The sequence below is a fragment of the Elgaria multicarinata genome, chromosome 5, assembly GCF_023053635.1.
Source record: "Elgaria multicarinata webbii isolate HBS135686 ecotype San Diego chromosome 5, rElgMul1.1.pri, whole genome shotgun sequence".
NCBI classification, from domain to species: Eukaryota; Metazoa; Chordata; class Lepidosauria; order Squamata; family Anguidae; genus Elgaria; species Elgaria multicarinata.
In genome coordinates, this window is record NC_086175.1 from 115,995,454 (window position 1) to 116,021,119 (window position 25,666).

At 41.9% G+C, this 25,666-nt stretch overlaps 1 protein-coding gene across 1 annotated transcript in view; it reads left to right on the forward strand.

The window, feature by feature from the left end:
* Nucleotides 1–25,666, forward strand: part of GUCY1A2 (guanylate cyclase 1 soluble subunit alpha 2) — a 197,292-nt gene that overhangs the window by 113,446 nt on the left and 58,180 nt on the right. Inside the window, exon 6 of the mRNA XM_063127098.1 lies at nucleotides 5,032–5,175. Within this exon, the coding sequence (XP_062983168.1) occupies nucleotides 5,032–5,175 (144 nt within the window). The remainder of the gene's footprint in view (nucleotides 1–5,031; nucleotides 5,176–25,666) is intronic.

A 25,666-nucleotide genomic window follows, 5' to 3' on the forward strand; every position in this document is an offset into this window, starting at 1 on the left:
GGTGTTAAAAGTTTGGGCAACTCTAGCTTGGTAAATAACATGTTTTACAGATCAATCCTATGTGGAGATTGACTATGCAGTGCAGGCAAATTATGTGATTTGTTCCCCAAGACGCCCACCGGCTAGGACAGTCCTAAAAGGGGATTAGACAGATTCATTGAGGGAAAGGTTTTTGGTGGTTATTAGTATGATAGTTATATATTGCTTCCAGTATCAGATGCAGTATGCCTCTGAATTCTAATTGCTAGCGATATGAGTGGAAGAATGCTATTGTGTTCATGTCTGGCTTGTGGGTTTCCCGTGGGCTTGGTCACTTTGGGAACAGAATGTTGTACTAAATAGGCCTTTGATCTGATACAGCATAAAAGTTCCTAGACAGCAAGCTGTCTTTTTTTTGCTTATACCAGTATTAGGACCAACCAAAATGCCACAAGAGAGGCACAAACTATAAGAATATTAGAAGAGCCATGCTGGATCAGACCAAGGGTCCATTTAGCACACTAGATGGCCAACACAGTGGCCAACCAGCTGTTGACCAGGAACCGACAAGCAGGACACAGGTGCAATAGCACCCTACCACCCATGTTCCCCAGCAACTGGTGTATATAAGCTTACCATCTCTGATACTTGAGGTAGTGCATAGTCATAAGGACTTGTAGCCATTGGTAGCCTTCCCCTAATCATGGAATTGCCCTATTGTGTTTTTTGAAAATTTTAATGGACCAGCATACTTTTTGAAGTCATCTTCCTCTATACATTAATGGTACTATATTAATATAACAATACATTGTTAATAATGCATAATGTAAGATTTAACTGAATACGTATATCACCTTTAGGGAATAATAAATGGCGATCGTATTAGGCAATTTCCAAGAAGCGTAGCAGAGCTACTCTTATATTTTTCAAATCTAAAAATTACATTTCAAATCTGTCACTTTAAATTTGGATATTTGTTGATTTGTGAATTCTAAATGAAACTAAAATCTAGCTTGATTTGAAATCAAAGGCAGATGATTATTAAGAAGAGGGCCTTTTCTATGGTGGCCCCTCAGTTGTGGAATGAGCTCCCCCAGAGAGACTCACCTCGGGCCTACATTGCCAGCTGAAGACCTTTTAATTTTCTGAGGTTTTTTAGTCGTTCGGTTTTTTAAAAATGTGTTAATGTGTTCTTACATCTTTGCATTGCTGCTGGGTTTTATTTTGGTTATTTCTTTGGTTTTATTCTGGTTTTAAATAAACTTATTCTTTTATATTACATTTTATTAGGTTACTGTATTTTATGTTTTTACACTTTGTCTTGTAAACCTATCAGAGAGCTTCAGCTAATGGGTGGTATAGACACGAAAGAAAGAAAGAAAGAAAGAAAGAAAGTTCTGTAGCATTCTAAGATTGCTGACCCCCATTTTTGTCTTTGGCTCAGAAGAAGTTAAGAGATTGAATTGTCAAGAGTGTTTCCCCCCACCCCCACCCCAATATGATTTCTCTTTCACATTTAAGCACTGAAGTTTGTTGCTTGTCTTTTGACATAGCTGTAATTTAACAGAGCGCTTGTTCATTGTAAAAAAATAAAACTAAAAATACTGACGAGTGCTCAGCTGCAACCGTTTTAATCCAAATTGTCTATTAAGCTTTTACAGAGAGCCTGCTGGGAGAAGCCAGGCTGCAATAGCAACATATTCCCTCTGCAGTTGCTCTTTTCAGTGTATCGGGCTTGTCTGGTTTTAGCCATGAAAGGTGTACGTCAAACAAGCCGTACATATGACCCCCTGTGTTTACATTTTGATCTTATTACGAGCCAGTATTTTGAAGCAAAAAAAAAAAAGAGAAGAAGCACCAATTTGAAATACTGCTACTTCACTCAAGACTTCTCCACCACCTCTGGTAATAAGAATATCGGTAAATCATGCTAGAGGTTTCTGTTCTTTTTTTTCTTTCTTTTTTAAAGCATCAGCATAAAACCATAAGTAGTATATCCTTCATTCAGTCTAAAATGTCTAGAATAGACTCTCTTATCCATCCTCCTAGACACTGTATATTTAGGGTAACAAAGGATGATGCTTTAGAATTAATTGGTGGCTTGTAATTTGCCACTCACCTGGTTGCCTGTGCTAAATAAGATTCTCTGGCAGTGGAAGAGTCTTTGGAAAAACACGGGCATGTATTTTGAGTGTGTAATTACAAACCCCAATTATTTTTAAAGCACCATCTTCTATTCCTGTCTATAAACCTGGACCCTTCACCATACTCTTCTAACACGGTGTGGTCCCATGCACACTTAAATAGGAGTAAGCTCTACTGTATTCAATGGGACTTGCTATGGAGTAAAAATGCAATGGATTGGGGCTGGGGCTGTCGGAGGAATCCTCAGCAGATCTAGATAATTTTGGATTTCTATAAATGGAACCCATGGATTTCACAGTGGATTTCCCTTTCCTGAGTTGAACAGATCCCGTGGACCTGTGGTCCAGTTTTTTTTCTTTCTGGGATTTCATGCAATGCAGTTGTAGAAAAATACATTAAAAAAACCAGCAGCCAAAAATGCACATTTTCCCCATAGGCTAAAGCATGGAAATGCACATTTTGGATGGGGATTTGCTCATTTTCACCAATGCAAATTTGGAAAATTGGAAAAAGATCTGATTCTGTCAATGAGCAGACAGTGGGACCAAGGGCACCCAACAATCCATGGAATGCAAACGGAACCTACCAGTTACAGGCATTGAGCATTTGCTTAACAGGCCTTTGCTAGACCTAAACGAAAATCCGGGCGAGAGGAGGGGAGATCCTGCGATGCAACTATCTCAGGATCTTGCTGTAGGCTAGACGTCAGGCAAGGAGAGCCGTCACGCCTGCCATATATATATTTCTTTTTCAAGGGCCGGATGCGCACAAACACTCTTTTTTAAAAAAACTTACCTACCCCCGATCCCCCACCCTGCCCCCAATGGGCACAGCTCCCTGTGCGCGGCCTCTGGCTCCTCATGAGTAATCTTGTTCGGAGCCAGGAAAAACCACTTACATGGGCCACATGCTTGCGGTCTTGGGCTCAGCTCAAGACTGCGGGAAATACCGGGCCAAAAGTGGTGCCCATTATCCTGGGGCAAGGAAGGGTTACAGAGAGCTGTTAGTATTTCAGAAGGTCAGCTTACTTCTCTACGGGTTTAAACTGTTGTTCTGAGCTAGGAGCTCCATTTTTAAAAAGTGAAAGAGGAATATCCAGCCCTGGATCTGCATGATTTTTTCCTCCATGTCAGTCTTATGGATCTGCCAGTCTTCAGGCTGGACTAAGACCTTTAATTCTAATGTTGCTAGTCTGACATGTAAGGGACTGAATACCAAATAATAATAAGAAAAGCTCAAATCACGTTCAGGCTGGTATCTCTCCTTTTTTATTTTTGGTCTGGTATTCCTGATTAGCAAAGATAAGGCAATTAGTCCCAACCCACCTCCCAAATATTCCTTCTGAGTGACTTGCCAAGCTTCCTGGATCCCTAGATATATTTCTTTTTTAGACTTTTTCTAATGATACAAACAACTGTAAACCTTAAAGCCTAGCTGGGTGTCATTGTGAACTGCCCAGAGAGCCTCAGCTATTGGGAAGTATAAAGATGTAAGAAAGAAAGAAAAGAAATGAAATTGCTGTCAGCTTATTCACTCCCATCAGAGAGGCGGGAAGGGACTCACCCCAGAGTAGGGAGGGGTGGCCGCCATGGTGAGTGCATTTGGGGATTCCTGCTCATTGGAGCCCCCAAATTCTAGTGTTATGAGAGGGAGGGGGGAAACATTCTATCGCGGTGTATTTTGTGATTTTAATTTTTGTGAACCACCCAGAGAGTTTTGGCCATTAGGCAGTATAGAAACATAATAGATAAATAAATAAATAAATAAATATTGATTGCTTTAAATCTCTGTAAAACAGGGGTAGGCAGCCTAATCCAATCCAGATGCTTTGAATTACAACACATAGAAGCCCCAGGCATGGTCAAGGATTGTGACGATGTAGTATATAGAATCTTGAGGACACTGTGGCCTAATCTACACCAAGCAGGATACAGCACTATGAAAGTGGTATATAAAAGACAGGAGCCACACCAAGCAGGATATAGCACTATCAAAGCAGTATGAAAATGGTATATGGTTTGTATCAATGGGCCCCAACAGTTGCCAGTGCACTTCAATACCACTGTAAAGCAGTAGTGTGTAGGGTGACCATATTAAAAGGAGGACAGGGCTCCTGTATCTTTAACAGTTGTATTGAAAAGGGAATTTCAGCAGGTGTCATTTGTATATATGGAGAACCTGGTGAAATTCCCTCTTCATCATCACAACAGTTAAAGCTGCAGGTGCCCTGCCCTCTTTTAAATCTGGTCACTCTAGTATAAGTCCTGCAGCTTTAACTGTTGTGATGATGAAGAGGGAATTTTGCCAGGTTCTCCATATATACAAATAATTCCTGCTGAAATTTGCTTTTCTATGCAACTGTTAAAGATACAGGAACCCTGTCCTCCTTTTCATATGGTCTGCCTAGTAGTGTGGCTCCTGCCTTTTATATACCGCTTTCATAGTGCAATATCCTACTTGGTGTAGATTAGGCCCAGGCTGGCTGCTACTGCTATAAAACATGGATAGATATTTATCTACAGTTCTTGTTCCACAGCAGGGCAAACTACAGTGGCACTAGTTCTCCACCTGTTCTGTGTTTCCAGTAGACAACCCCCTGATCCCAAAAATGCACAAGTGCAATTCCTTTTGGTATAATGCTGTTACAACCCCTTGATAGTATAAGTTGTCCTCGACTTTAATGATTTTGTACTCGGTAATGACGAACAACTGTGCAGCGAGTTGTCAGGATTTGATGGTGTGTGTTTGCAAACTTGGGGGATAATTACACTCCCTTGTCTAATAGCTGATCTTATTGATGTTGTGCTGACATGTTTTTTAGCAACATTGGGTGATTGCAAATACTTAATGGTACCGGTTCCTGGCTCATTATCATACTTGTGCATTTGATCTGTCTGATTGCTGCAGGTGGAGACGATAGGCGATGCGTACTGTGTTGCAGCAGGGCTCCACCGGCAGAACCTCAACCACGCAAAGCCCATAGCCCTGATGGCCTTGAAGATGATGGAGCTGTCAGAGGAGGTGTTAACACCCGATGGGAGACCTATTAAGGTAACCTTCTTTGCTCTGCATTCCCCGCAAGCGAGTGAAACGTGAATGCAGCATATGTTTGATCACAATGCAAACGTTGCAACTTAAGAGTTACAATTCCTGCTGTGCCAAAAATTTCTCCTACAAAAATTCTGACCGTTCTCCTTCAATTTGATAGAAAAGAAATCACTTTCGAAAATAAATTCAAAGGAGGAGACATTTTGGAGAAATTCTCATGGGTTTGGTTCAGGGTTCTTGTGCTTACCTTACTTATGAGATGGCTGAGGAGTGTGTGTGTCCTGTCTTTCGTTGTACATAATCTCTTTGACAGCCTATAGCCTCTTTGGGTTTCCGCACTTCCTGCCCAGGGAAGACATCGTGAATTAATTCTTCCCATAAGGTATTTTCAGATCAGGGAGTGGAGGGAGCCTGGGAAACTGTAGAGCAATGGTGAGATGCGTAATAGAAATTAAAATGTGGACAGTACCCTCAGCCACCTCTCAGTGGCACCGTTCAGAAGACACCTTAAACCACAGCTTTAACCACAGGGAATAAGGATTTTTTCCCTTATTCACCATGGTTAAAGCCACAATTTAAGGTGGCTTCTGAACACGGCCACTGATTAGTTAAAAGTGAAAAACACAAATAACACACATTTAAAATAAATTATAAACTGCCCTGAAAATGAGGCAGAGAAATGGAAGCCCCTTTTATGGGGAAAGAAAACTTTCAGGAAATTCATGAGATTTTTCTTTTCCAACCTTCTAGAAATAAAAGGACACTTTTCAGATTTCCCCCCACATTTTCTTCACCATTCTTTTTTTGTGGTGGCTGCATTCCCTCTCCTCGATGCCCTGAAGTGATGTTAGATATATGGGGTATTGTGGAGGATGCGAAATGGGGCCAGGCTGCCAACATAGTCGATGCTGTTGGCACTTGCAGTGGCAGTGCAAAGAAACCAAAAATGTTTGGGGGGAAGAGAGAGAGAAGAAGCTGTTCCACAACTCTTGCCAATGGTGATGTTGACCTGTGAGAAATTGTTGGAGAATTTCTCCTCCCCTTGGAGAAATTAAGTGAAATTGTCCGTCCCCCCCCCCCCTTGCAATTTCTCTACCCACAAATATGGTGGAGAAATTTGGGAGGCCACCTGCGTACAGCTGTAGTTACAATCCTTTCATAGCAGAGGTGAGTAACATGGTATTAGGCATGGTAGCTAAATAGAGCTTTCAGGGTCAGGAACAGTATGCTGCCCAATACCATTTGCTGGGGGGCAGCAGCACTGGAAGGTTATTACTTTTATGGTTTGCTTGGGGACTTCTGAGAAATAGGGATGCTGCGAGTGCCTGGATGGGATCCCCCCCCCCCCACATCCAGTCCCCCGGACCCAGTTGAGTTCTTCTGACACGAGCACAGCCCCTCTTCCTGGGTGCTGACAAGGCTTGACCGTCAACCCTGAAATCACACACTTCCACTTCCAGCAACAATGGAAGCTGCCATTGACGCAGGAAGCGGAAGTGTGCGATTCCGGCATGCCGGCGGCCAGGCACTCACCAAGCCGGGCCTCAGAAGAGTCTCTTGCAGCCCAGCAGGCAACGGTGGGGCTAGCACCCGCCAAGGCAAGCACAGGCAAGTTCGCCCACCCCTACTGGGAAGTATCTGGTCAGCTACTGTGGGAAACAGGATTTGATGGCCCTTGGCTCCAGCTCACCAAGGATCTTCTTTCATTCCACATGCTGGGAGTTGTAGGACTTTTTACATTCCACATGCACAGGATTGCGTCCTTAATAAGATACATGTCATCGTAGGGGTGGTGTTGGGGGAAAACAATCCTGCAGCACTATGATAGGAGATGCAACCGTACCGGGAGGTCTCCTGCTCAGCGTTTCATATCTTTGGTGAAAGGATCTCATCTTGATCGATGGTCCGTTTACATGAACATCACGTTATGGTTTGAAGGCATAGATGCTCTTTTCCCAAGATAAATCAGTTTTGGGGGGTAGCTGTCCCTCTTACCAGCAAACTCCATGCTACACCGTGCCCCCATGCCAATACAAATGAAATGTGGTTTGATTTACTTGCTTCTCGTTGAGGGTTTCGTCATACAACAATGTCCCCACATTTAAAAGGAGCTGATGTTGGATGTCAGCATTCCCAGTTGCCTCTAACAACTATCTCTGTTTTTAACTTTCTCTGGCTATGTGCGGTCCTGAGAGTAAACAAAAATAAACATCTTCACTATGTAGTAGTGGAAGGTGTTTTATGTGTGTGTAAGAGAGGTGAGGCAATTACTAGCTGAGCTGAAGATCAAGAGCTGGAAAAAGATTCTAATCCTATTTTCCTAATGTATTACAGTATTCCCAAATGCTAATCACTGCAATGTTTTGTGATTTTCTCAATAAGCTGAGTATTAACACCTCATTTAACAGCAGGCGCTGGCCATCAAGATGTTCCATAAGATACTATAAACTACAGACCATTAAAAGTTTAAATTCATTAATGAACTTGCAACACATGCCATAAAATTGTTTTCTACCATCCCTTTTTAAAAAAATATCGTTAACACTACATTCAATAAAACTGACATAATTGTGTGATCTTGGCATTCATGGAGCAATCTTCTCCAGAGATGTAACTCTTCAGTAATTCCTGTGGGGTCATAACAAGTGATAAAGAATTAAGGTTCAACTACTGAATGTGCCGTGTTGTACCTAATGTGTTGGATTTCAAAATGGGAGATGGGTGAAGGGGGACCTACTTTTCCCTTTCTTTTCCTTAAGCTAAAAACCAGGAGCTAAACTGTTGTACGTATGCAAGGAACTGCAAAATTAGGGCTTCTCATACCATCAGTTCCATTTTCTCTGTTGAAAGTGACAAATGTGTGGAAATGCTTTAGAGCAACCTTCACGTTCCTGGCTGGGGATGATGGGGTGTGTAGTCCAACACATCTGAGAGTGCTGTGTTAGAAAAGGCTGATGGAAACAAAGCTCTATGAACTGGGCATGTTTAGTCTAGGGAAGAGAAGACTGAGGGGAGACATGATAGCACTTTTCAAGTACTTAAAAGATTGTCACACAGAAGAGGGCCAGGATCTCTTCTTGGGGCTCATCTACACCAAGCAGGATATAACACTATGAAAGTGGTATGAAAGCAGTATATGGTATGTGTCATGGACCCCAACAGTTGTCAGTGCACTTCAGTGTCACAGTAAAGCAGTAGTGTGGCTCCTGCCTTTTATATACTGCTTTCATAGTGGAATATCCTGCTTGGTGTAGATGAGCCCTCGATCACCCCAAAGTGCAGGGCATGGAATAATGGGCTCAAGTTACAGGAAGTCACATACCGGCTGGACATCAGGAAAAACTTCCTGACTGTTAGAGCAGTACAACAACGGAACCAATGACCTACGGAGGTCATGGGCTCTCCCACACTCGAGGCATTCAAGAGGCAGCTGGATGCTTTAAGATGGATTCCTGCATTGAGCAGGGGGTTGGACTTGATGGCCTTTTAGGTCTCTTCGAACTCTACTATTCTTTGATTCTATGATTCTTAGAGCAGGGGTAGACAACACAATGCCCTCCAAGTGTTTTGGACCACAACTTCCATCAACTCCAGCCAGCATGGTCAATGTTCAGGGGTTATGGAAATTGCACTCCAAAACATCAGAAGGATGCTGGGTTCAGAGCAGGCGTAGGCAGTGAGGCACCCACGGACACCAGTGTGCCCCCAGACACCTTCCTTGGTTCCCACCAAGACACCCTGCTCTTCCCATTTTTATTTTTAAAATATATTTATTTATTTATTTTCCTGGCAGCTGGGAATGCTTCAAAGCGAAGTGGGAGTTTCAAACTGCTACCTCTCAATTTCCCATGAATGCCTCTGGGCAGGTTATTTCTCCTTTGTGACTAGGCAGGCCCATCCATGGCAGCCATTTTATGACAGTTTCACAAATTTCCAGATGTGCCCACAGGCCCCAAATGTGCCAACTCTGCTTTAGAAGAATACCACCATTTTATGTTCACATTTTCTATCCCAAGTTGCAATAAAGTGAACTGCCCAGAGAGCTTCGGCTATTGGGTGGTATAAAAATGTAATAAATAAATAAATAAATAAATAAAGTGTGATAGGAGTACACCTGCAGAAATGGCTTTCCAACTTCGTATATTCAAGGCAGCCCATTCTACATTGTTTTGTCTGCAAGGCATCCTAATTGCGGAATTCTGGCTTGTTGCAGAAGACGAGTGTGGCTGCGTTAGAGAACACCGAGGCTAGCTGTCACATGTGAAATGAGAGAGCATCATAAATCACTGCCTTACCTCCTCCCATTACATGAGAGATCTGTAATGGCACCCAGCTGTCTTTTAAACAGCTTGTCTGCTGCTACCAACCTTTTCGTTGTGGAACCCCTGAGTTCAAAACTACTGATCCACAGCAGATCAGTTAACTTGGGTTCCCAACGTTTGTTTTCAATTGTGCTGGCCACATGGCCGGAATACTTCTGAACGTATGCTGAACACCATTCTCTTGCAGGGAATTGCCTAAAGACCACAGTGCCTCTCTAGGAATATTTATTTATTTATTTATTTATTACATTTCTATACCGCCCAATAGCCGGAGCTCTCTGGGCAGTTCACAATATGCACGGTGCCTTTCCCCTTGGACAGAAAGCATGTTAAAATAAATATAAGGGCAGAGTGCCTCTAAGCATAGGCAAAGTGGCCTTTTTGTTGTTTAGAATGCATCCCACAGAAAGGTGAGACATAATGATGAAAACTGTAATGGCAGACTCTCTCCCCACCCCACAATTTTTATATCTTCCTTTTTTTAGCAACTGGCTAGAAAGCTGAAATAGTGGAGTTCCAAATTAGTGAGAATTTATACACATTGGTCCTGATCCAGCTTTAGCAGTTATAACTGGTGATGCCTGGGCATCCCCACCCACATTAGGATACAATTTTAGTGATTCCTGATGAACATCAGAAGACTTTTCTCTTCTCCCAGGCATTTAGCAATATGACATGACCCTGGGTCTTTTTTTTAGGCTCATAGTTTTTAAAGTTGGTTTTAAATGTATGTGTTTTTGTGGTTTTTAAATTTTGTACATTGTTTTAAAGTGTCTTAATATTATGTAAACCACCCAGAGAGCTTTGGCTATGGGGCGGTATACTAATGCAAATAATAATAAAATGATGATGATGGATGAGGATGTGCACCCAGGTTGACATCTGGCTGTATGTGCCTCTGTATTTATCTATCTATATGCACATACACAGGCACTTTCTTCTACAGATGCATGACCTCCTTTCCTGGGCCGTGTCTACACGAGCCATTTATTCTAGAATAATATCTATGTTGTCCCTACTGGACCACGTGGTGCACAACTGATCCCACTATGACCTTGGGTCGGCCCCTCAGTTATTCAGGAATACTGCTTTTGTCACTTTCCCCCCGGCTTTTTCGCTACAATCCCAAAGTCCATGGCTGGTGTGCCCCCCACCCTTTGCAAATCTGTTGCTGTTCAGTGCAAACTCCTGGCTCAGCGAATAGCCAACCTGTTGTCGGGCATGTACATGGGCAGTGTGATTCATCGCTGAGTGGTGTTTTTTAAATTATTATTTAAAACAAACAAATCTCTGCTCAGGAGCGCATTTCCAACACAATACCTATCCCCCCGTTGTGTTGCTGTATATCTGCACTGGTGTGCATCTCTCAGGAGTTATTAAAAAACAATAATCCGTGCCCCGTACCCATCTGCCTAGTTCCGCCCACTTCTCCTGATACACATTTGGAACCACCATCACGGGGCAGACGTCCTCCCGCAACAGCTCTCCTTTACTTGTAGGAAACTTCTCTCGCATGTGTCTCGTGAGCCCTGATCGTGGAAGCTGGGAACCCTTGCAATCATCCCCACACTGCTGTGAAAGGATTAGGCCCTTGAGGGATCTGGTTTGTTTTTCGTCTTAACTCTGTAAGCTGAAATAGCCTGCCAGTAACTTCTAGTAATGAACTTGTGTGTCTTGGAGTGAAAATAATTCAATTATTATAATCACATTATTGGCTGGATTTGTCTGGGGATTGACTCGGGGAAAAAACAAGTTAAGGCCTCTGAGATTTGTCCTTGTCTATAAAATATTTGGGAGGAGGAGGAGGAGGATGTACTTCTCTGGGAAGTCTTCATTAGATTGGCCTTATACCTACAATGTACTTTAGTTGCCTTCAAGTATTGTTTTTAAGCTTCCTCGCTCAAACAGCAATTTTGGACACTATCCTGGCTAAGCAAAGCACTTTTTAAAAAACTTGTTAATTTCAGTGGGAGAATGAAGACCGATTGAAACTGTTGGTATGTAAAAGTGCTTCCGTGTGACTGGGTCATGCCTTCTTATTTCTTAACTTTTCTGTGTTTCTTCTCTGTACTGTAAGAGAATGTGAAATTTTAATAGGTAGATTTAGGCTGCACTTCCCTAGGAATAAGGCCCATTGAATACAGTGGGACGTACTTCGCAGTAGACATGCATAGAGTTGCCTATGCATTAATAGGAATTCTCCAGGATGCTGACGTTCAGAGATAGAGAAAGGTCACTGCATGTGCCATTTATCATATTAAAGCCATCCAAATTTAAGATATTTTCTCAAACATTTTTATCACTCTTAAAATACTGCCAAATTATTCTGATGCAGCCAAAAATGGGGGGCTGTCTGTTTAATTCTGCTGAGCTTAAATCTGGAATTTAGCTGAATTGACAGATTGAGTAACTAGATCAGCCAGCCAGCCACACACCTGGTGCCGTCCAGGTGTGTTGGACTACAACTCCTATCATCCCCAACCATCTACCTTCTGTTTACATTTTTTAATTTTTGTTCGGTCTTAGTATGAATTATTATTAGATTGTTTAATCTTGGTGCATATTTATTAATGTGATGCATTTTGATTAGTCTATGCATATGACTATTTAATTTTTTCTACCATATGTAAATGTTAGAGAATTATCTGGAAATATTGTTTTTTTAATTATGTACATTTGTCTGATGTTGCTGTAAGCAACTTCAAGCACCGTTTTATCAAACTGGTGATATTGCTGCAGACCAAACGCATCTGAAATAGGGACAGGAGAACCAGCAATGTTCAATGTTTGTAACCCATCTTCCTAGTTTGCTGGGGAGCAAACAGCATGATGTGTTTAGTTTATTATTGAGGTTTCTGCTGAGATTCTTGACTAAAGACTGTTTCCCGTTAAAGTTATTACTAATAATTATTTGCATATTTTTAGTGTGGAAAGGTGGCACTAATGGGTTTGAGGAGCGAGGCAAAGAACTAAGGAGAGGCGCAGAGGAAATGCAAACGTCAATTTGCATAAGGCTGCTAAAATTAACTCTGCAATTATGCAGATTTGTTGTGTGCAGCCTTTCCCGTTGAAAGCAGAAAAGAAAAAAGAAAAGAATCCAGAACAATTCCAAACCTGCTTTAAAATCTGTCCCTTAATGGTGTGGTGGTGGGGCCCCCGGGAAGACACACACACTGTTTATAAAAGTTGAATAGTACTAGAACTGGAAAACAAAACGAAGAATATACATGAAGGTGCCTGATGAGTCAGACCATTAGCTCATGTTTTTTTTGCTTTTAAAAAGTTTTACCTTGGCTTTTTTACTCTGTACCCTAGGAATCCGGAAAAGAAAAGAAAACCAAGTAATTAAAATACCAGTCAAAAATAAGAATTAATGACAGTATTGATATTAAAAATGGTAGCCTTTGCCATGTGCTCTTATACCACGAGTGGGTAACCTGGGAGTTGCTGCAGAACCATATTTGCATCTGAAATTTCGCAGCACCTCAGCAGCAAAGTGGTCTACTTCTCTTTAAAACAAGGCATGCAGGGAGCACACACCTTGTTGGGAAGCAAAATCATGTACCAAAGAGGACTCTGAGAGTGCGATTCTGCCTCCCAACAAGGCACGTGTGTGCCTTGTACACCTGATTTTAAAGCAAAATCGCAAAACGCATAGTGAAACAATGGCATTCATTATCACAACACGTAGTGATGGCCACAATTTGGATGGCTTTAAAAGGGGGTTAGATGAGTTCCTGGAAGTGAAGGCTATCAATAGCTACTAGTTCTGATGGCTATATGCTACCTCAGGTATCAGACGCAATAAGCCTATGTACACCAGTTGCTGGGGAACATGGGTGGGAGGGTGCCAAAGCACTCATGTCCTGGGTTTCCTTGGGCAGGTGGTGGGCCACTGTGTGAGCAGAATGCTGGACTAGATGGACCCTTGGTCTGATCCTGCAGGGCTCTTCTTATGTTTTTATGTTATTAAAACAGCCTCCTTTTTTTGCTGCTAGTTCCCACCTCTGTCCTAGACAGTCTTCTAAACCAAAACACTCCAATAGCTTGTAGGGTCCTTTTAGTTCACTATTGTCGATTTGACTTGCAGTGGCTCTTTCCAGTCCCTTTTCAATCGGGGAGATCAGGTATTGGACCTGTATCTTCTGCAGGCACGGCCTATTCTCTACCACTGAGCTATGTATGGACCCTCTGATACATGACACATATTCGCTGATCCTCTCTATTGTGTTTCCAAACAAAGCTGGTGATTAATATCTAAAAAGGAAGATACTGTCACTCAGAGCTCCCTGGAGGGCTACACTTAATCCTAGACATATGGATTGGCCATACAATGCACACTACATAATTTCCCATATAACAATTGGCTTTCCTATGCAATAGAGGACAGCCATTTTGTTGGTGTAGTGTGAAGTTTAGTTGCACCATCCTTGATTCCCATGCCACAGCCAACTTTATAGGGATGACTTGAGCTTTCAGTCAAATATTTCAAATAAATAAATTTTAAATAGAATAGTCCTAAGTTCAATTGGTTCCAGGGGTTTTGTGTATGACTCAATTTGACTGATTTTGTACCAACCTACTTACCTAGGGCTCATCTACACCAAGCAGGATATTCCACTATGAAAGAGGCCTATAAAAGGCAGGAGTCACACAACTGCTTTATAGCAGCATTGAAGTGCATTGCAGGATCTACACTACTGCTTTGTAGTGGTACTGAAGTGAACTGACAACTGTTGGGGCCCATGACACATCTACACCAAGCCGGATATAACTATGAAAGTGGTATATGGTATGTGTCATGGGCCCCAACAGTTGTCAGTGCACTTCAATATCGCTACAAAGCAGTAGTGTGGCTCCTGCCTTTTATATACCGCTTTCATAATGGAATATCCTGCTTGGTGTAGATGAGCCCCTAGTCTTCTTTATGTTTGACTGTTGGTAAGGGGAAATTCTACTTTTTTTCATTTTTGATACTCATTTTGATAATTGATTTAATGTCACTGTGCAGCCCTGTTAGATATTATGACACCTCACTGGCCCTATTCAGACAACATGATAAACCATGCTGCTTAACCACAAAACGCGTTCTGATAACCATTTTGTGGTTAAGCAGCATGGTTTAGCGTGTTATCTGAATGGGGCCACTGTGTAGAAGTGAGAGGTCTAACACTGGTATTGCCATCCCATTGCCGCTATTTGATTATTTCCCCACCCCCTTAACCTCAAGAATACCAAGAAATATTGCTGCTGTATAAGCTGTCAGCTCCAGTTCATGTGGGTATTGACCTCATCCAAGCCGCACTGGATAAATGACAATGAGCCTGTTCAGACAACATGCTAAGCCATGGTTAGGCTGTCAACCCTTTTGCAGCAAGTGGTTAGTGAGCGTGTTTAAACCATGGTTCACACAACACACTAAGACTTGGGTCACACAACATGCTAAACCATCATGTTTAGCTCAAAATGCTTAACCATCATGGTTTAGCGTGTTGTCTGAACACTGCCAATGTGTTTATTTTCTTATTAAGTAATATTAATGTTGTCCCTCAACAAGGAGTTAAAGGCTCGCTACCCTAGCATGTTAGTAGCCAATCAAATATACGAGGCTGGAGAATGCTTTTAATCGTTTATACTTCCGATACTGCAGTATGGGGGTGCTCTCCGGTTCTGCAAAATGGAGGCACCTCAAACAAAGGAATCTCAGTCTATTTATAGGCCCTGACTACAAGAGGGTGTTAGTCTCTTTCTAACCCTTCTGTTGGTCAGTTCTGGATTAGCAAGTTAGGTTACATCATCAATGGAAAGCTAAGGTGCATAATCATAGGTTACATTCAATGCTCTATTGGTTGAAAGTTTTCTTCTTTGTCTGCTAGCACATGCTGTCCACCATTAAGGAATGCAAAGCTGGCATGTAGCCACCTGCAACCACCCTTTGGCAGAGAAGCCATCTTTAATAATTACATTCTTTCATAAGATGAAATCCCTCCCTGCTGCTATCATTAACAGTGTGGTGTAGAGGCTAAAGTGTCGGACTGGGAGTTGGGAGATCTGGGTTCTAGTCCCCACTTGGCCATGGAAACCCACTGGGTGACTTTGGGCCAATCACAGACTCTCAGCCTAACCCACCTCACAGAGTTGTTGTTGTGAGGATAAAATGGAGAAGAGGAGGATTATGTACGCTGCCTTGGGTTCCTTGGAGGAAAAAAAACCGGGATATAAATGCAATAATACATCCATACATGCATGCATGCATTAACAGCATTTTGTGTTCTTCCAAAGCCAAGTAAAATAACAAACTGGAACACACAAAGACATCTCACTCCTTTCCCCCTCAATCTCCAGCATCCAACTCTCTTAACTGCTTTCCCCTGGTTCAGCTGTCAACTCCCCTCAGAACCCTACTGACCAATGCCAACTCTGGTATGGAGTCCAGTCAACAAGAAGTTCTACTACCAATACAGTTAAGCCAAGAAATAAATATAATTTGCTGGGTTTTACTGTAAAACAACACGGTTCTTCATTTCACTACAGACATTACTATTGCCCATGTGAATTGACAGTGTACCCTGAGACACCCTCCATTTATCTGAGAAGAAGATGTATATGGGTGGCCCAAAGCTGTCTTTCAGGGTAACTTATACAACATTAGTGATCTTCTAACTGAGGAACCTGTGATAAGCTCCCACAGAACTTGAGGGTTCCTCAGAATGGTGGGTTTGAAACCCACGTGCTCTAGACCCCACCTCCCCATTTTGAGGATTTCTGCACTAATATTGAAAATTCGTTTGTTTGTTGTATTTATATCTCTCCCTTTCCTTACACTGAACTTGGCTTTCCTCAAACATTTTACCTCTGTCTTGGCCTCAGCAAGCCCGTCAAAATTCACTTTGAATTTTGCATTAGACAAACTATGCTGGCAGTTTTCTTTTGGTTCATGCAGCCTTGAATTCCTCAGATAGCAGATGGAACTTCCTGTTTACTTTCTTACATGTACATTTTAAAGTTTTTTGTTTGTTTTTAAAATGATACTTTTTTTTATGTCAGAGCAATATTCTCCATTATCTTGTGTTTCATCCTCTGAATGTTTATACCCAGATGGTAGACTTGAGAAGGGCAGGCTTCAACTATTGGAACTGTGCACAGTTAAGTCAAACTCTCCTCTAGAAATGCTTCTGATGATAATTCCATCACTGGTATGTGGAAACCTTCCTTGATAGCACTGTGGTATCCTAGCAACTTCTGTTCCCCTCCCCCTTCCCCCCACCCCCCAGCCCTTCTAATGTCTAAATCATTCCCAAAAAGATACAAAATGGCCTATTTCAGGATGGCTAGCTTGAAATGAGAAATTATTTGTCATTTTATGCAGTAACATTACTCCGAAAGAGTACATATGCATACAGAACAACTAATCATATTTTAAATGCCTGAACAATGTGGTTATGTAACTGGATTTCTTCTGTTCTGTGGCTTTCTTTCTTGGTGTTAATGGATTGAGTGTGGGAGGCAGAGTTTGCCCCATAGAAACAAGGGTACAGAATTAGCGAGAGGAGACCTTTCTTTTACACCAGCCGAGGTTTAAAGATGCAAGCTTTCCAATAGCCCCACACTCTTCTTCGGTTTAAACAATAAGGGTTGGTATTCTTCCCCCACGCTTTAAAAGGATGCGATAAACTCTTACATAATACAGTTTGGTTTCTATTAGGCTAGATCTACACTACTGCTTTATAGTGGTATTGAAGTGCACTGATAAGTGTTGGGGCACAATCCATAATCTATATACCGCTTTCATAGTGTTATATCCTGCTTTTTATTCCTTATTCATAATGATTTGATACAAGGTGTAGATCTGGTCAAAGAGTGGTTTTCAAAGGGTCTATCTTCTGGAAGCATTTACCATGTGAACTGCTCCCTGAGAGACCCATGCAAAGGATTCCGGGGCATGTTCTGCTACGGTCTCATTTTTTTGCCCCTGATAAATTGAGATTGTGGGTTCATTTACACCAAGCAGGATATTCCACTATGAAAGTGGTATATAATAGGCAGGAGCCACACTACAGCTTTATAGTGGTATTGAAGTGCACTGATAACTGTTGGGGCCCATTGCCAATACCATATACCACTTTCATGCCACTTCCATAGTGTTATATCCTGCTCAGTGGAGATGTGTCATGGGCCCCAACAGTTGTCAGTGCACTTCAGTACCACTATAAAGCAGTAGTGTAAATCCTGCAGTGCACTTCAATACCGCTATAAAGCAGTAGTGTGGCTCCTGCCTTTTATATAACACTTTCATAGTGGAATATCCTGCTTTATGTAGATGAGCCCAGTGTTGGCAATACTGGACTAGACAAACCAGTGGTCTGATTCAATATATGGCTATGTTTCCATGAGCATCATTTCCTGTTTGGATGATGGGTTTTGGGAAAAGCCCAAATGATTTTCCAAGCAAGATGGGGCAGGGATGGTGGAACTCTATATAAGCTTCCAAGGAATTCAAGGGTTTCCTGGAACAGTTTGAAAACCTGTGGAACCGACAAAGGACATTATGGCTGCCAAACAATATCATTTCTTGGACAAAGCTGGTCTGGTGTTTGTAGTTACCAGGTTTCAGTGCTGTACCCATTGCAATGTTGGGATATTTGCTGTTTGAATAGCAGTTGTGCCTATCTGTATGACAGCTGACATCGTTTCAGAGAGCAGCTGCCTTATGTTTGTGCTGCTGCAGCATCGGTTTCTGCCTGAACATTTTAGCTGCTTTGAACATGTGCTATTTGCAACCGTCTCTTTATTTGCGTTTATTTAAGAAGAGCCTTTGCAGAGTCCTCTCTTGAGTAGTGTCCATATGGGAAGGAGGAACTCCCTGATCGTCTTTGGCATTTTGTGAGAGAAAGAGGGCACAGGGAAAAACAAATAACAGTCTTGCCTGCGTGCGGAGGCAAAGGCATTTATTTACTCAGGGCCAGAGAGGCTATTAAATCACAGCCCTGTGTAGGAGAAGGTCCTGAGATGTACAATCCCCATGGAAGCACAAGATGATGTATTGGCTTTGGGACCAAGGAGAAATGCACCTGCTTCATCTTTCTTTAGTACTAACGGCATGCACTTGCTTCTGCAGCTGACATAGACAGAGGTAGATGCCCTTTCCATGTTATTATAGCATTGCGGGGGCAGGATTTCTACTGGTTCATGCCACATTGCTGTGGTGAGGTTTAAAGGCTTTCTCCGGCTTTGCTCAGAGTTTGACCCTCAGGTCCACACAGTCATTAAACGTCTACTTTTTGCAGCTTATAGCACATTCCTACCAAACACTTTTGATCAGAAGGAGGCTAATTAGAAAGGATGAGATGAAAAAAAATCTTTAGAATACAAAAGTAGCTACTTCATCATTATAGGGTGTTTAGAGACGCCTGCCTATTTTCATTACTTGTTCCTAATTAGGGACACACAGGAATCTGCCATATAGTGAGTGAGGCTGTGGGTCCTCTAGTTCAGTTTTGGCTACCCACTAGCTCTGCAGAATTTTGGATAAGGTCCTTATGTCTGGAAAAGGTAGGGACTGAACATGGTACAAATGAATGAATGAATGAATGAATGGTTGGTTTATTCCAGTACCAGACCAATAAAATATTGAGACAAAGGGCTCATCTACACCAAGCAGGATATTCCGCTATGAAAGTGCTATGAAAGCAGTATATAAAAGGCAGGAGCCGCACCACTGCTTTATAGCGGTATTGAAGTGCACTGCAGGATCTACACTGCTGCTTTATAATGGTACTGAAGTGCACTGACAACTGTTGGGGCCCATGACACATCTACACCAAGCAGGATATAACGCTATGAAAGTGGTATGAAAGCAGTATATGGTATGTGTTAATGGGGCCCAACAGTTGTCAGTACACTTCAGTACTGCTATAAAGCAGTAGTGTAGCTCCTGCCTTTTATATACTGCTTCTATACCACTTTCATAGTGGAATATCCTGCTTGGTGTAAATGAGCCCAAAGAGTAAATAAAACCAGTTCAGAACAATTTAATAAAACATATTCTAAAAGAGGCTGTCATAATTTCCCCCTTGAAATTGCATTAAAGTAAAAAACAAAAACATTTTCCCAACTATCTGAATAATATAGGAGGATTGTTCCTTAAGTAGAACAATATCAGATCTTCATAAAATCATCCTGGTAGAGTTCTTAGTAAAGGAAGAATCAGCCTCTCTCAACAATCTTTATATAGATTGCAATACAAGAGTACATGGTCAACAGAATATGTTGACTATCTATTTCTCCAGTTGCACACAGACACAGACATTTGTTAGCCAGGATTAAATTGCCCACTTAACAACGCAGAGGTCAAAACGTGGCATCTTTTGCTCGCACACCATGTGTTCAACCACTGAATATGACCCCTCCCCAAGAAATCAATCTTCACAGTAAAGTAATATCCTGCAAAGTGTCAAGGCAGGGGTGGTAAGCATAGACAAGCCTTTGAGCAAGCAGCCTTCAGGCCTTCACTTTTCCCATCATGATATTTTATTTTATTTCGAAATCAAGTTTTAAAAAAATGAAGGTGACAAAAACAAGCATCTAATCTTGCTTAGACTCCTTTTCTTATTCCAAGCAATTTCAAATCGCCTATCTATTCCAGCCCTGGCTAAATGGATCAAGCCGTTGTCAGATTTTATCTGGTCAGGATAGAAGGCCCAGTTGAAGCAAGTGACCCCAGGCCAAAGGAAGTCTGCAGTGCCAAATTTGGAATTATTTTATGCTGCTGCTCAGCTGAGATTACTTGTAGGATGGATGAGCCTTTCTTGGAGCACCAGCAGATGATCATAGAACAACAGGCAGTCAGCAAGTACCCTCTAGGTGTCTTAATATGGGACAGATGTTGGCAGGATCAGGCCCAGTCTCCCTGGGTTGGATGCAAAATCTGACTTGGAGTCTGAAGAAGAAGTAGACCAGCCAAGACAGGAAGTGTGTGTGTGTGGATTATCTAAGACTCTCCAAGAGCCAAGGAGGAATCTTCCCAGGAGCTTATCCAATAAGAGGCCCAGATCCTCTTTCCTCTCCTTCCCTGGGAACTCAGTCTTTGTTGGTGTGGGAGCAATGGCATTGACAGATCCCAGAATCTACTGCAGATTCAAATGGGCGGAGTAGAGAGGAGATGGGAGGTGGTCCGCTAGAGTAGCCATTCACCAGAGGTTACAGCTTGAAGACCCTCCCTATAGGAGAGGTCTGGTAAAAGTCTGTCGGGCATAGCGGGAAACTGCCCATTTAGTAGATAAGCAACTGCTTTGCTTTGTTTCTTTAATTAAGCTTAGAGGATAGCTCCTAGCATTCACACTCCCTTCAGGTGTGAAGAGATGTCTATTTACTGAATAAAGCTTTGTGGATTGCATGACAGACCTCTTTCTTGTCTCACATCTCAGTGGGAGGGCTTGGAATCACGACAGATGGTGTGACAGACCGAAGTGCACCTTTGAGCACCTGTGTTTTACCAAATGACTGAAAGAAAGATTTGGCCACTCTCGCCCTTTCTGTTGTGCAGCTTATATTCCTGGAAGGTTTTTAGGATGCTTAAGCCTCTGCCAAATTTTTTTTTATAGATGCAAGAGAGTTCCAGCCATTAAAGGTGGCCTAAAAATAGCTGAATTAATAATAAAATGAATATCTTCAAATACAGCACAAGAAATTAATGCGCCTCTTTAAAAATGCAGGTCACAAGTTCTTATAATTAGCTGGGAGTTCAGCGGAGGCTTTGGACTAGTGGAGGATGGCGCTTGTCCTTGTCTTTGAAGCTGACAAGATGAAAAACATTCATCTGTTTTAGAATGATTTAGTAACTTGATGTTGAATGCACTTCCCGCAATAAATAAATACACTGGCAGAATATTTAAATATTTTAGTTTCCTTTCCTGTGAGACTTGCTATGTTTTGGACAACATAAAGAAATAAAAATGTTTGCAAGTATTGGAAATGGAACTAGAGAGACTGCAGGATTCTGTGCAATCCTTCCCTCTTAATCAAAAATGGGGTAAAGGTGATATGAGCTGCGATTATCGGCACACTTACCTTGGGTTAAGTCCCATTGAAGTCAGTGAGACTTGCTTCTGAGTCGACACGCATAAATTGCGCTGCTAGGCTGGGAGTTTCAAGAAGTAATTCAATAATTGTAAGCTGTTAAGAGAATTCTGGGTCTGCTCAATGCATTTTGCTGCCTAAGGCAAAGTTCAAGATGGCGCTCCTTCCAATGCCATGTACAAAAGCCAAGTGGGCTGGCAGTTGACTCTTCTTCAACACTGATGATGGGAATGCGTCCTCCACTGCACCTTAGGGCAGCAGGCTAGCTTGGGTGTAAGGCAGGCTGCATGGCACACACAACTCTCCCCTCTAACACATTGCTGCTGCCTCCTACTATCTGAAGCCTGAAACAACCTCCTCACTTTGCCTAGCACCAACCTTGAAGAAATGAGAGAACTTCCCACATTGGGACGTCTTCTTTTTATCACCCCACTTATATGAATATGTTTCTTTTGTAAATAAAATAAAATAAAGTTACCTGCCTCTTATGAAATCATCTACCTCAGCAAAATGGGTTTCACCATTTTTTTATTGACTTAAAACTGTTAAGTTAAGACAAACCTGTGAAGGAAGTGTGGGGTCCACCCAACCTCCCTGCAAAGTAGGCCAATCCCCCGGTAACCCAGGTCCTCATCTCCCTAACTCCGTACCAAGACGGTATTAGCCAGCCCTTCGGAGAATAACCACACACACCCCACAGGCTAAGGACTGAAGCAGTTTTTGTTTTTGTTTTTTTATAATAATTTTATTTTTCTACAATACTTAAACATACACATTACATCCTCTCATAAAGAAAAACAACAACAACATACTACATAATATTGAAACATTGAATACATAATATCTTATCTAAATACATAATCAAAATTAACATACAAGTGCACCCCCCACCTCGGGATCTCATTCCTGATTCCAGAATCTCATACTTTCTTCTGCTGGTGGTTTCCCACTTCCTTTAGAAAACACAAATATTAGGAAGGAACTGTTTCCAAATTCCTTCAAAATCATTTGATTTAGCTATACCTCTTCTCCATTTAATATTACTTGTCAATTTATCATTAATAGCTATATCCCATACTTCTTTATACCATTCTTCAATAGAATATTCCCCTTGAATCTTCCAGTTCCTAGCTACAATCAATCTTGCTGCAGTCAGCAAATTCGTTATCAATTCCTTGATTTCCTTTTTACATTTAAAATCTTCAAATAGTGACAGTAATGCAACTTTTGGTGTTCGCTCTATCTTCATTTCCACAATTTCTTCAATCTCCAAAAACACCATCTTCCAAAATTTTTGAACATAGTTACATTCCCACCACATATGTAAATACGTTCCTTTACCCCCACATCCTCTCCAACAGTTTGCTGACTGCTGGTTATTTATCTTATTCAATCTAACCGGAGTTAGGTACCACCTCCATATAATTTTAAAATAATTCTCTTTTATTCTTACTGACATATTTCTCAACGCTCTTTGTTTCCATAGTCCCTCCCAGCCCTGTTGTCCTATTTATACATTCAAATCTGTCTCCCAAACCATTTTGCCTGAATTATCCATGAACCCTTTCTCCACCAATATTCTATATATTTCACTCATCAACCCTTTTAACACTGTTTTTTTCTCCCTATCATTTTCTTTCTTAACTATCAATTCCTCAAACTTCGTCAATTCTCTACAATCTCCGTTATCTCTTACCCACTTTTTAGTCCACTGTTCTAATTGCCAATAATTTAACCAAGTTAATTTTTTATCTTTAAAGACCTCTTCCATATCCTCTCTTGTATTCATTCATTAATTTCATTTTATTTTTTTCTATTAAAACTTTACTTAATCTACTCTTTAATTCCTCCGGGAAATTCTTTAACATTATTACCGGTGACAAAGGGGAGCTGCTCGGAAGCAGCTCCCCTTTATATTTACTCCAGATTTCCCAGTGAGACCTCAAAAGCGGGTTATCTATACTTTCTACCCATTTTTTTCCCCTTCCCTAAAAAACAAGAAGCCCTCAGGGCATGTTTAACCAAAGTTTGAAGAGCTCCTAAAGCCCCCAAACCAGTAGGACTTCTATTACTGGATTAGCTACCTCCCCACTTACGTTTTTCATAACCTCTTTAACTTATAGTGAGACATTAGAACAAACGTATTGGTGACCTACTTCTTAATAGAGTAGTAGTCAGTGGAGGCTGGTGGCTGTGTTTTTGGTGAATCCATTCTAGATTTCGGTTAGAACCAGCCAATTTTGAGGATAGGATTCAGCACCTTGGATAGCTTCTTTTGACTTCTAACTGGTTCTGACTGAAACCCTGAATGGATTCACAGCCCCACTGGAATCGGAGCCACTAGCTCCCACTGGTAGTAGTGCTGGTGTTGCCAGTAGGGATGGATGGGCTCAAAGGGTCAAGCATCCCACGATTTGTCGGATGCTTGACCCTTTGCTGCCCACCCCCGCTCGCCCTGCTGTGCGAGCTTTTTTTAGGCTCAGGAAGTGTCCGATGACATCGTGAGTATGTCCACCCTCATCCGGAACATCCACTGTGCGCAACAATGGAGGCTCCGGAAATTATGTGTTTTCCCCAATGCATAAATGGCGTCCCCCACAACTGTCCCCCTGGACCCAGTGCATTCATACCTTTACTGTTGTGTAAATGGGGCCTTCATGGCCGCCATTTATGCAATGGTTGAAAAAACCTAATTCCGGGACCCTCCGTTGTTGCCCACAATAGAGGCTCTGGACAAGGGTGGACGGCTGCCAGGCATTCATCGGGTCATGGGGGTGCTCAAAGTGTGGGCCTTCAAATGTGCCGCAAACACCCGACTGGGCCCGGGTGAGAGCAGGCCCGGGGGTCTCCATTGGACTCAACAACCCAGATGGGTGCTTACAACATTCCTAGTTGCTACCCAGCTTATGTCAAGCTGTGAGCTCTGGGTTTGGAACCATGGGATAGATTGGAAGTCATTCTGCAAAAGGGCTGAGTGCTTATGCATCCCACGTGCCATATTTTCCACACTGAATTTACTCCTTAGTGGGTAAGCTAGGGCAGAACTTCCTTTTTGGTGCCTTCTATCTTAGCATGCAGTGTCTCTCCATTCAAGGCATCCTAGCTGCCTTTTTTATTATGCAGTTTACATCCCAGGCGACACACAGCGTGGGTGGCATGGGTGCCTTTGCTTTATGCATTCCGATCGTGTTGTCAAGTTTGCAATGACAAGGCTCTCAAATGAGGAAGAGTCTAATAGGGTTTGTCATGAGTTTGGGCTAACAGAAACTGTTGTTGTTACATTTCCATGTCGCCTTACCCTGTACCAGTCCCCTGACTTTTGGGCTCTGATGGAAACATATTTGTTGCATGCATAGCCTGAACTATTGCAAGACCCATGGGGACACTGTTGCCAAAAATTGGTAAGGGATACGGACGTCTGACGTTAATTTTCCTTACTTGGGTTCTTGAAAACATGTTAATTGCTAAATACTGCTCTGTTCTAAAAATACGCTGATGCATGCTGTTTGAGCCAGCTGTCCAACAGAGTTCCCATGATCCTTCTCTACCATTCACATTTTTCAGACTCCTGTCTGAGCATTCCCACATTACAAAAAGGCCTGTTGTTGGTTATGTTCTGACCACTTCCCTGGACATTCTTTTAGAACATGAAGCAAGGGCGGGGGGTGGCAAATGTTTTATTATGTTTTTTTATAATTGTATTTTTTAAATTGTTTTGCTTTGTGAATTTTTTTTAAAAAAAGTTTAAAAGTTGCCTAATACCCAGTCAGAGTAGCTCAGTATTTTCTACACCAGTGATAAGTTTCCGGGGCCCACAAATCTTGGGTGGGTGGGGGGAGCATTCAAATCATTTGGGGGCAAATGGATTTTTGAAATTTTAGGAGTTTAAGTAGCCCTGACATTAAAGAGTTGGTCTCATTGAATTTGTTTATTTATTATATTTATATACCACCCCCACAGCCAAAGCTCTCTGGGCTGTTTACAAAAGTTTAAAACAGTGAACATTAAAAACAAATATACAGAAATTTAAAACCATCAAAAGCATAAAAGCAGCAATAGCCATTTAAAACAACTATTCTGGGGTCAGTTAAAAA